This window comes from Ostrea edulis, chromosome 10 (genome assembly GCF_947568905.1).
Source record: "Ostrea edulis chromosome 10, xbOstEdul1.1, whole genome shotgun sequence".
Lineage (NCBI taxonomy): Eukaryota > Metazoa > Mollusca > Bivalvia > Ostreida > Ostreidae > Ostrea > Ostrea edulis.
The window spans coordinates 32,190,151-32,203,100 of NC_079173.1; the positions used below are offsets into that span (position 1 = coordinate 32,190,151).

A 12,950-nucleotide genomic window follows, 5' to 3' on the forward strand; every position below is an offset into this window, starting at 1 on the left:
TGGCCAATTTTCATACCCCACGTAACGAAGTTGCGGAGGGGATATGTTTTTTTTACCCATCCGTCAATCTGTCAGTCTCTTTTTTGTCATCGTAACTCCTGCCTCTATTGAACGTAGAATTTCGACCCCGTCTGTCCTATTCTTGTTAACGCAACTCCAATAAGACCGTTCAACAGAATTTTATGAAAGTTTTTAATTAAGAAAGACACACTGTGTAGATGTTTATATTCCCAGGAAATTCTAATGGAATGCTATTTCTGGGAGTTATGCCCCTTTTGAACTTAAAATTTTGAGCCCGTCTGTCCTGTTCTTGTCAACGCTACTCCTCTAAAGACCGCTCAACAGAATTTCGTGAAACTTTGTAGTTAATAAGGACACATTGTGTAGATGTACATATTCCCAGGGCATTCTGATTTGATATTTTTTCATGGAGTTATGCCCCTTTTGAATTTAATTTCGAACCCTTCTGTCCTGTTCTTGTCAGCGCAACTCTTCTGCACTGTGACTGCTCAACATAATTTTGTGAAACTTTGTATTTAATAAGGACACACTGTGTAGATGTGCATATTCCCAGGAAATTCTGACTCAATAATTTTTCTGGGACTCATGCCCCTATTGAACTTAGAATTTTGAGCCCGTCTGTTCTGTTCTTGCAGTAATGCATAACATTAACATTCATTATGTGAGGCATTGTCAAGCAATGTTGGAGCGTGGAGGTATGTGAGCTTGTTCACTTTTGGTTTCTTTCATTATCAAAGGTCCTCAATTTCAAAACTGTCACAAAGTATGAAAGAAAATCATCGAAAGATAAAAATTGTAGAAATATTGTGCCTATGTGCATGCCCTCTATTGATTCTCTCGATGTACATGTTCTAGTTCTTTGAAGGTCTTTTGAGGCTTTCAAAATACCGGTACTTTTTTTTTTATTTACAAAATTTTCACTTCACACATACACTGTTGCATACATATGGGAGATAGGTTACATGGATATTTTCACAACATATTAAATTCATTTTAAAATACAAACTCAATAACATTAACATACTGTTTACATTTCATATTTACCTTATTCTTTTATGTAAGTATATGTATGATGTAAAAATCTTTTTCAAGAGAGAGAGAGAGAGAGAGAGAGAGAGAGAGAGAGAGAGAGAGAGAGGTACATAAGTATTATTTTCTTTGTAACATATTTTGATAAGTATAATAGATCTAGATAAAATATATCTATTGATCAAAAACAAGAAGCACAAACCTATTTGATGAAAAAGTACATATAGACCTAATTACTAACATGGATTTTCACATATTCTCTGCCAGTGAGTTTCATATCCATCATATCTACAGTTTCGTAGCAGCAAGTACTTCTCAACCACAATTCTGTCCGTAACTATTTTTCTAATCGCAGATATATGTACTTGCGGACTTTTTTGATATTTACAAGAAAAAATATATTGTTTTACTATAAGCAAAATCAAGTTTTGAACTTTATACATATGTCTATTACAGTATTTACCAAATAGTACAGTGGGCTTGTCAAAATTTACAGGGATGTGAAACTGTTCTAAAATCCATTGTTCAACATCACACCATATCTCCTTTACTTGAATGCAATAAAAAAAGGTGTTCTGATGTTTCGATATGAACACCACAAAAGCTGCACATTGGAGAGTCTTTAATTTTCAGTTGAAATAAATATTTGTTGGTAGGGAGTATTCTATGGAGTATCTTAAATTGCAGCCAATGCAATTTTAACTCTTGTGTAACTTTGAAGGGAAGTTCAAAAATCTTATTCCAATTACTTTCAACAAAATTGTACTCATTTTCTTTCCATTGTTTTTAGAGAAGTAATTGTCTCTCTTTTTGTGTGCAAAAGAATATTGTATATATCTTTACATCCTTTACTGTTTTATAGGAGGGTTGGCCCTATTAATATTTTTCCAAAGTGATTAGGAAACTCGGCTAATACTGCATTTTTAAGTCCAGCATATTCAACAAAGTTAGTTTTTATGTTTAACTTAAGCATATCTTGAAATCTTAAGAAATTTCCATCACTCTCAAGAAGATCTTTGATGAAAACAAATCCTGCATTGTAATAATGTTTCAGGAAGATGGAGGCATTATCTTTTCTTTAATTTTGGATTAAACCATGTGTTCATTTAGAATATAAGAGTCAAATCTGACTGTTGATATTGATTATTTTTACCCAGCTTAAGAAAGCATCTTTCCAAAACACATTTTTTATTTTTTTTTATATACATGTACATGTATTTGAAAGGAAGTCAGACCCTTTTTGCAGTAACTCTGATACTTTCATTTGAAGAGTTGACTCTAGGAGTTTTATCCATTTGGAATCAGCATGAAATAATCTTCTAATCCATGATGATTTTAAAGCCACTATGAACTCAGTATAATCAGTCATTGTTAAACCTCCAAATCTATAATCCTGGACAACCGTGTTTTTCTTAATTTTATGTGTACTACCTCCCCAAAATATTTATACAGCTCAATCTCAATTTTTTTTAAAGTATTCCTGCCCAGGGTTGGGTAGGGTTAGTAGTAAATGGTTAAGGTTAGGGATAAGTAATGATTTAATAATTGATAATCTGTCAAGTGGTGTTAGTTTCCTTTTTTTCCACTGATCTATTAATTTTTGAATGGTCGATAGCTTTGGAATGTAATTATTATCAATCTTTTCCCAGAGGTTTACAAAAAAATTAATTCCTAGCATTTCAAAGCTTGTATTGTTCCAGTTTAATTTCCATCTAGAGTGGTGAAATACATCTTTTGAAAAAAATTTGTTCCCTATCCACAACATGTTTGTTTTTGAAAAGTGTGTTTTTAATCCAGAAATGTTTGCAAAAAAATCTAGCTCCCTTAAGATACCATCCATGGATTCCGGTGACCCATCTGAAATTATAGAGGTGTCGTCAGCATATTGGGATAGTCTATATTCTTCACCTTCAATTACAATACTTTTAATATCTTTATTATTTCTTATTAAGATTCCCAATATTTCTGCGCATAATATAAAGAGATATGGAGATATTGGGTCCTCTTGTCTACAGCTTCTTTTGGGATAAAGAAACTCCGACATTATGCCATTTTGTGTAACACATGATTTGATACCATTGTAGAAAGTTGCTACCCATCTTTTGATTGAAGGTCCAAAGTTAAATATATCTAGTGTTTCATTTAAAAAATCCCACGATATTGTATCAAATGCTTTTTCGAAATCAATTAGCATCAATAAACCAGGAATGTTTTTTGTTTCTGTGTATTGTAGAAGATCATATATCAGTCGGGATATTTTCACCTATAAATCTGCCTTTTATAAATCCAGTTTGATCATTGTTGATAATTTTGTCTAGGAATTTTTTGATTCGTTCAGCAATACAACCTGACGTTATTTTGTATATGACATTTAATAAACTAATCGGGCATCAATTTTTTAAATATTGTTTTGGCTTATTTGCCTTTGGAATGCATGTTATTACACTAAGTTTGGTTGGTTCTGAAAATTGTTGATCTTCATATGACTTATTAATTGCTCTTGTTAGAAACGTTCCAATGTCTTTCCAAAAGAATTTAAAGAACTCACAAGAAAAACCGTCTGGTCCTGGACTTCTGTCATTTTTCATTCGTTTTAAAAAAGTTTATTACAAGGCCTCCTAAGCTGTTTGATTCTTCTTCGCTAATTTTGGAAATTCATATAAGTTTAATCTTTCATATATATTTTCTGACTCGACAGTATTTCTCTTTTTATATAAATTTTCATAAAAAAGGTTTGTTTCATTTAAGATTTCCTGTTGAGATGTGACGATTGAGCCATCATCTTTTTCAACTCTTAGGATTTGCTTACTTGTATAGTTTCTAGATTCCATACTTAAAGGAAGTGAACATGAAAATGTGGCAAAGGGTTTAGATTTGTCATTTTGATGTATATGATGAATTCTGAAAATCACTAAGATGTAGCTATCTTCAGTAGGTAGATATTTTATAAAGATTAACTAATCTTTTCAATCCTTGGGAGCTGCCATATTGAAAAACATATTACCTCCCTGCTGGGTTATCTCTTAGCATCCACTAGAGGGCTGCACTGATGCTGACATCAGTAGGACACATTGTGTGTAGTTTTGGCACATTGTAAGCAACAACGTTAAACTGTCATCAGCAGAGAGTGAATTAGATATGGAATATCAGGTTGAACCTGATGTTACAGAGGATGAAATTGTTTCTCAGAATAATACTTCTTCACCAGCAGTTGATTTTAATGAGAGAGGAATTTTTCTTGATTGGTGTGCTTGTGGACATTGTAGTTATGTACATTCAAGAGGTGTCTTTGTTGTCACGAGTTTGAATATTTTGTGTCAGCTAGATTATATAGATATACATTTAACGTGCAGTTCTCTTTACCCATATTTTAACACTGTGTGTCGAAGCTTACATTTATCCATGGATTTATGTATCAAGAGAGGAAGGGTCTCGGAGGATTTGGAATTAACAACTTAATTGTTAAATAAGTAAGAAAAACACGAAAATGAAAAATACCTTCTGTATTTACATGTATTAAAATCTAAACGTTTGTGTGTAAATATTTCCAATAGCACACATACGTGATATAATACAGTAACAATTCTGTTGCAGACATGCTATCAAGATTTATGGCCTACAGTTTATCAACTAGGTCAAACGCGGTCAGCCTCTTGGGGGGGGGGGATGAAAGTAGTTTTACCCTCATTTAATTGTTGTGACATAAATTAAGGAGCATTTCCTAAAGAGCACTGCAATTATAAAGGATTTCTTGAAACCTCAGACTTTGAAGGACCCAACTCTGATACAGATTCTAAATATTAGTAAATAAGTATTTTTTTATGTAAATAAAGAATATAATTGTAAATTGAATCTCCAAAATTTATCTATGGTCCATGTACATAAATTGTTATAAAATATATAAGTTACATGCCTATATTGCAGTACTTTTATGACACAGTCACCTTAATATTTTAAAATCTAATGAAATTAATTAATTTGGAACCTTGAAACATACAGTGTTCTGAGTAAGTTCAGAAGTTGGAGGAGCTGGAAATATTTTGTAGGAGTGTTTTCTTCCTTTTCTTAATGCATTGTAATTAGATTTGATATCAATTCTTTTTGCTGTAAAAGTGTTTTGCTGTATAACAGTGACCCAGTCAACAGCAATGTGTCTCATCTACGTCAGAGTACAGATGCATACTGGGAAATAATGGATGACCTCCATAAACCTTTAACTTAGAGTGTTTAATTGATCAAATCTCGTAATAGAAACAAGCAAATTAGATTTCTAGAAATGTAGTCTAGCCTGTTTAACAGGATTTTTCCTTCTCCATGTATATCTTTTTAAGTCGGGATGGTTGGCACGGAATATATCTGAGATTTAATATATATATTAATTTCAAAACTTCTGCACTGGACTTTGGATTATTGTGCTTCTTGTAATTCATTGAATCTAGTTCCTTATCTAAAACAAGAATAAAGTCACCGCCCATGATAATGTGTTGAATTGAGTACACTTCTACAATCTTATTGACTAATTCTAAATAGAAACATGGTGTGTCAGAGTTAGGACCATATAAATTTATCAACAAGAATGGTATATTCTCAATAATAGCATCTAACATTAAATAATTACCGCTATCATCCTTAAATTCACTAATGATTTCAAAGTCGAAGTTATTATTCACAAGTATCGCTACTCCCCTTGCATTTGATTTGTAAGAGCTTAAAGACAAAAAAACAAAAAACAAAACAAAACACCGTACGGTTGCTCCACGGATCACTGAATGTGGGTGGAGCTTATCCATGGTCAATGTTATTTACCTGGAATTTACCTGGCCAAGAGATCGGTTGTTGTGTATAATTTTTATGATATACACAAGAAATTTCTCAGGTTATTACAAATTATGCTTATTGTCTTGATTTGTGCCAAAAAAACAAAACAAAAAAAAATTAAAATTTCTACCTACATGCATACCGCATTTCTATTTCCCGTAAACCTTCAAACTTGGTCATATTTATGTATTGCAAATGACAGGTTTAGCCCATTTCTAAACCTTTGATCTTTAAAACTTTTATTAAATTGTTATATATCGTATATAAATAATTTCCTAAATATAATATTACCCGGCGTTTCCGGGCACTTCCTAGTGTCATGGGAGTTCGCGGTGTCGTGGGTGTAATAGGTAAAATATCCATGTTTCGAGAGAATGAATAAATCCAAGTAGATATGTGTACATGTACAACCAAATGAAGAATGATCAAGATACCCCTCAATATGGGCCGTCTGTAGGGTTTCTGTAGCTGTAGTGTTTGCGTAATGGTGGTATCCCAAACAGAAGCTGACACAAAGTCTACCCCCTCCTCTCTCTCTCTCTCTCTCTCTCTCTCTCTCTCTCTCTATTTAGGGCTTTTGTGGACGTAGTGTTTGTGTAACGATGGCACCCCCAAACAGAAACTGACACGAAGTCTACACCCCCTCCTCTCTCTCTTTAGGGTTTCTGTGGACGTGGTGTTTGTGTAACGATGGTATCCCAAACAGAAGCTGACACATAGCTAGTCTACCCCCCCCTTCTCTCTCTTCCTTTCTCTCAATCATTGACTAAATGAGTAATTATTGTGATACGTATGCAACACTATTGCCATGCCATATTATTTCATCCATATTATTGCTACAGTTTTACACATTTCTCTCTCTCTCTCTCTCTCTCTCTCTCTCTCTCTCTCTCTCTCTTTATAAATATAAAACTGTGATAAATTATAAATAACTCAATAACTCTCTCTCCCCCCCCCCTCTTTCTTCCTCTCTCTCTCTCTCTAAATATAAAGCCGTGATAAATTATAAATAGAAATATCTCAATAACTGATTTATGCTTTTTTACTATTGTTTGATTTCTGATTGTGTAATTTATAATCCATGTGGTATCTCAAACAGAAGCATTTTTTAAAACTACTGTAACAGTTTTAGGCATGGGCAATATAACCATTATACATGTTGATGTGCTGCGCCAATAAAGAATAACTTACATGTATGTTTGTTTGGTTTTTTTTTTAATTATTATTATTGTTTGATTTCTGATTGTTTAATCTATAATACATGTATAAAGATGGAGAGAGAAAATACGGTGATAAAATGCATTGTATAGGGGACATTAGAAATAAAAATATTCTAGGTGCAGTCAATGCTATCAAAACTCAGGTATACTGGGGCTTTCCTCAAGATCTGAAGACTGCCGGTCATCATTAGCCATGATTGTTATCAAAACATCTTTCTCAGGTCGCTGTAGACCATGGTCTCTGCAAACGTCAATCAACCTAGGTTCTATTGTTAAAAGTTTGATTGACCAGCGGCTTATCATTGATCACGACACAGGTAAAATTTGGGGGCGTTAACTTAAAGTTGGGTCTTTAAGAATACTTTGTATCCCATTGTGTTTTGATCATATTTTCTTTTTCAGTAGAAAAGTGAGTGTCTTGTAAAAAGTAAATATTATAAATTTTTGATCTGAGAATTAGTTCAGACAGGAGCTTTGTCCTGTTCAGTGTATATGTACCTCTAAGGAAGGAAAAGAGAATAGAAAAATCAGAAAACATTGAAAAAAAGGCTTTTGAAAAACCCCCAAATATTGAACCTAACAACATGCTCGGGTGACAGGGGACAGTTTCTTTGGTTTTGAAACATGTGGATAGGGGGTATACACCAAAGTCAGATTATGACAGACTAATGAAAAATCATATTTCCCTTTTATGTTAATACTTGTATTTCATATTAGTGTAGTTAATAAATAATAACCCTAAATTACATGTAATCTATAAATACTGGTGCTGGTGCACAAAACATGCTCTGAGCAGGTTCCCCTTTTTTGCTTTGATTTTCCCTCATTTGGGCTAATCCGCACCACCCCCACACCATCACAGTACCAAACATGGGGATTTAGACACTGTGCACAATCAAGAACCCTATCTGCCTTTCTCAAAAATCTACCTCTCATATGGGGCCATCCACCATCCACCTTCCCTCACAGCTACAGACATTTTGCTAGACCCTGCATGTTTTCACCGGAATTTCTTCAGCAACTGACCACGTGTCTTATTTTCGTATTTGCACCCATCTATATGCTGGGAATCATGGTGACACTTATATGTTGTATATCAACATTTTTATCAAGCACTCAGCTACATTTGACATGCATCCTACAATTATTGTATACATTTTTACACATGTAATATCACTTCAAATATAGGGTATTTCCATTTTTTGAAAAAGTTGATGTCCCCTGCTACCTCGAGGATTGCAAGAGTCGGAGCAAGTTATACCAAAAACTACTCGTGATAACTTACTAATAGGGGGGGGGGGTAATACAACTTCTTCATTAAAAAAAATTGTTCACATTTGTGGAGAATACAACATTGCACAGTCCATAATTTCATTTGTAGCTTAATTGAAATAAAATTCAGTTGTGATTAATAATTATTGTGCCGTGGTTTACATTATTCATTCAAGAAGTATATTTTACATTATCGTATATCAAAATGATAGAATAATCAGAATTTTCTGTTTACTGCATTACAGCCAATAGAGAAAGGAACAAAACAAGTCAGTGTATAGTGTTTCTAATTTGGTCAAAAATTGGACTGTGCAATATGATTCACCTATTGCTATGCGTATATAAGACAGTTCTAAGCAAAAATATGTCTTACTTTGTAAACACATGTTTCATTTGTAATATTCAACATCCCATCCAATCATACTTAGGAACAAAAAACCGTTTCCGGTCAAATACAATACTACCCGGATAGAAATAAAATATATACTTATAATACAGTAATAATATTCTAACGTGACCTTCAAAAACAAAATAATCAAATAAATAAATGAATAAATAAGTAAATAAAAAAAAGCACACATATACACACAAACCACAAAAAGTATTTTAAAAAAATAGCATAAAAAATGACAATAAAAAAAGAAGAAAAAAGGTCGTCCATATATGAATGACATTGATATGCAATATATGCAATGCAAGTTCTTATACACATATACATTATCAGTATGGTGGATTACCATTATCATGTAATATATTTCTGCATAAGTTTTACATGTGAATGAGCAGTACAAAAGGAAAAGAATCATATACGAATGATACAATGTTAACTAATGTCAAATGATACAGTGTGTTTACACTTACACCTTTACCTGGCCTGTAGTGTTTTTACAGCGCTTAGTCCGGCAGTTTTAATGTGAGTAAATATACGGGGTCCAATCTTTCCACCGAACCATCGCGATACCACAACGAGCGAGTTTTCAATTTCATTGTCATTTAGTGCAATTGAAAGCGCTCGTTCGGCCCCATATTCACTGTCGTCGTTTGAACCCTCGTGTGTGATCCCGTCATTACTCGTGAAGCGGTACGCATAGATATTGTGACTGGCACTCGGAATGGAGTCTAATCGCATTACTTCTAACAGCGACTTTCTGACAGACTTGAGGGAATCCACAGGTGTGGAATGCGCAAGGAACCGGTTTCCATTGTCTTCAATTAATTTCCTTGATGTAATCGATACATTGACCTCGTCTGGGGTGATCACTTCGTCTGCTGTTGGTCTGGAGCCCACTTTGTCCCGATAAACGGAGTTACTATGTGTAAATAAAAGCTTGTCGCCTTTCACTTTTGTTTCTATCTGTCGTTCTGAATACTTTTTCTGAATTTCAAACAGCTGTTTCCTTTTTTCCCGCATTTCCTCTGGTAATTGCTGGGCAACTCTGATGGCTGAGCACTTGGATTTCAACACTTTAACATTGTTCATCATCACCTCCTTCTGAGATTTGTCAATGAACTGAACAGAAATTGGTCTCGGAAATTTCCTGCGTGGATCATACTCCCCTAACAGGAAGACTTTCAAAACTCCAAGGTTGTCCGCTACTGATCTCTCTATTTTCATTTCAGAAATAAAAACACTCCTTATGGTTTCCGGGAGATTCTCTGTGGTCTGTTTTCCTTGATTCCTCTCTGGAACCCCACTAACAATTATGTTGTTTTCCATGGATTTGGCCTTTAACTCTATTATCTGTTTGTTCTGCGTGTTCACCTGGAATTCCAGTCGGATCACATAATCCCTGAGGCGCTTCATTTCACGTTCCACATTTTTCTGTCTTGCTATTCATAAATAGTATATAAAGTATCGTTTGCCTGCTCCTGCACATTTTCCAGTCTTTCATTTCTACCGTTTTTCTTCCTCACTTCCTTCGTCAAATCATCTAAATCTCGTCCCTGTGGGTCCAGCCGCATCATGAAATTAGCAAAAGTATTTTGAATGCTGTTGATACCTTGCATTATGTCTCCAACACGGAAATCATCCAATGTAGAATCTATGGAAACTGTGGAGTCTTTATTCGTGTCCATTTCCTCGGCTGCGCACTTCCTAGGGTTATCAGCCATGATGAGTATCGTTCACAGTCAACTCACTTAGGCACTGTTGTGTATTTTGATTAAATTGTTCAAACATACAACTTTATTCAATTTAAATTCGCATAACACTGAAGGAAAGTAATTTCAAAACATATCCTACCATATATTGAGTCTTGTGATTTCTATAATCCCAGTTTTTGGTGAAAAACTATCGCTCGATCGAAAAACACAATCTTACATGTCAAGCATGCGCAAACCTAAATACCGGTACTTTGTTATGTTCGGCTGCGTCCAGTTGAGACTTCATACACGGTGATATAAACGGCGATATTGAAACTGCAAACATGTTTTTCATATTTTTTGGAAGATGTAATATTTTAAATGCGCAGACATTGCACCTGTCCATGTTTTCAATTTCTCTGTGTGAAGACGTAGCAGCTCGTGAAGATTTGCTTTGTTAATAATGTATTATGCTTTGTTAATTATACATTATGTATTGTTAATTATACATTATGCCTTGTTAATTATATATTATGCTTTATTAATCTTACATTATGCTTTATTAATCATACATTATGCCTTGTTAATTATACATTATGCTTTGTTAATTATACATTATTCTTTGTTAATTATACATTATGCCTTGCTAATCATACAGTACGTCTTGTTAATCATACCATTATATCTCATGTCGTAGTGGGCACGTTTTGTTAAGAACATTCGTTAATAACTAATATCTATATTTCTAAAGATGTTCACACATGTAAAGTGATTGTGGTTATGGATCATTCAATTTGAATGCATGGTTAGTATGACATGATTAGTATAGCACAAAAGCTGTATAGGGGCCAGACAGGATATTTGTACACAAATAAGAACACGATATATATATATATATATATATATATATATATATATATGAGTTGGATCACGTCGAGTTTGATCTGATGATCTGCGCCTGTCAACGAGACGCAATTCAATTCTTCGAATCAAGTTACTGTAGTAATGATAAATGCATTACATACCACCTTAAGTGTTCTTAAAGCAACATTTGTAAGATAATAAATGTAATCCAAAATATCAAAAACACATAAATGAAATCAGTGAAATTATATTTTGCGTACGCAGTTTTATTTGTGACGCAGTCGACATTTTCCACAAGAAAACGTTGCGTTGATGCATTATGACGTCATTAGTTTCAGATGATATTGATATGGAAAACCATTGTGCTAGTGTGGTGATCCGGAAAACCGGATCCACTTTGTGAAATCAACAGTATAAAAACGAAACATTGATAGGTATATACATTAATAAAGTTGAAATATCAGTTTTTAAACCAAATAATCTTATGTTGCATCAACTGTATATGTATCAGTTCATAAACACAAATCATCTTATGCTGCACCGCTTCTAGATGCCTTGGACATCTTGGACATCCTCGATTGTCTTTTCATGATCGCAGTTCGACGTTTATACTCATCAACTTGCTCTCTTTTTTGGCGTTCGAAAAACCCAACCTGTCCAATCAAAAAATGTTAATAGTATACCAAAAAATAACAATAACGTCATATTTCCATTAATATACCGAAGGAAAATATAAATTTGAATAATATATAAACATTTTAGTTATATCAATTTCTTTTAAAACAATTTTTCCAATATATTATTTTTCTAACTAACATGATTTTTGAAGATTTTATTCTCAGATTTAGATAATGTGAACAATTTTTTATAAAAATTTTCATAAATATTATTTATTTAAGAAATTATTTGTATGTAAAACTTTGATTCCGTATTGTAGCCCCATCCTAACTCCGGGGGCTATGATTTGAACAAACTTTGATCTGCACTGTCAGAAAGCTTTCATGTAAACTTGTATTTTCCCGGCCCACTACCTACATGTATATATTTCCATGTAAAACTTTGATCCCCTTTGTGGCTCCAACCTACCCCCGGGGGTCATAATTTTCTCAAACTTCAATCTGCACTACATCAGAAAGCTTACATATAAATTTCAGCTCTTCTGGGTCTTTGGTTCTTGAGAAGATTTTTAAATGTGCCATCCTATTTTGCATTTTTTGTGATTATCTCCTCTCTGAAAGGGACTTGGCCCTTCGTTTGAACAATTTTGAAAACTCTTTACCCAAGGATGTTTTTTGCAAAGTTTGATTGAAATTGGCAAAATGGTTCTGGAGAAGTTGGAAATGTCAAAAGTTTACAGACGGACAGACAGACGGGCAAACGACGGACAACAGATAATCAAAAAAGCTCACTTGAGCTTTCAGCTCATGTCAGCTAAAATCATTGAGAGTTTGTATCACTCTTTCGATTGATTGAATATTGTTTAACTTCCGCTCTCGAGAATATTTCACTCATATTGAGACGTCACCACTGTCGGTGAAAGGCTGCAAAATTTAGGCCTATGCTCGCGCTTATGGCAATTGAGCAAGGAGGGATCTTTATCGTGCCACACATGCTGTGACATGGGACCTCGGTTTTTGCGGTCTC

The 12,950-nt window shown here is 34.0% G+C and overlaps 1 protein-coding gene and 1 pseudogene across 1 annotated transcript in view; both read right to left on the minus strand.

Annotated features, from left to right (window-relative positions):
• Window positions 1–6,934: 6,934 nt before the first annotated feature.
• Window positions 6,935–11,029, minus strand: LOC125665878 (uncharacterized; annotated as a pseudogene).
• A 517-nt stretch (window positions 11,030–11,546) lies between these two features.
• The window catches only part of LOC130050726 (integrin alpha-8-like), a 52,113-nt gene continuing 50,709 nt past the window's right edge, over window positions 11,547–12,950 (minus strand). Inside the window, exon 21 of the mRNA XM_056150980.1 lies at window positions 11,547–11,959. Coding sequence (XP_056006955.1) covers window positions 11,837–11,959 — 123 coding nt within the window. The 3' untranslated portion in view covers window positions 11,547–11,836. The remainder of the gene's footprint in view (window positions 11,960–12,950) is intronic.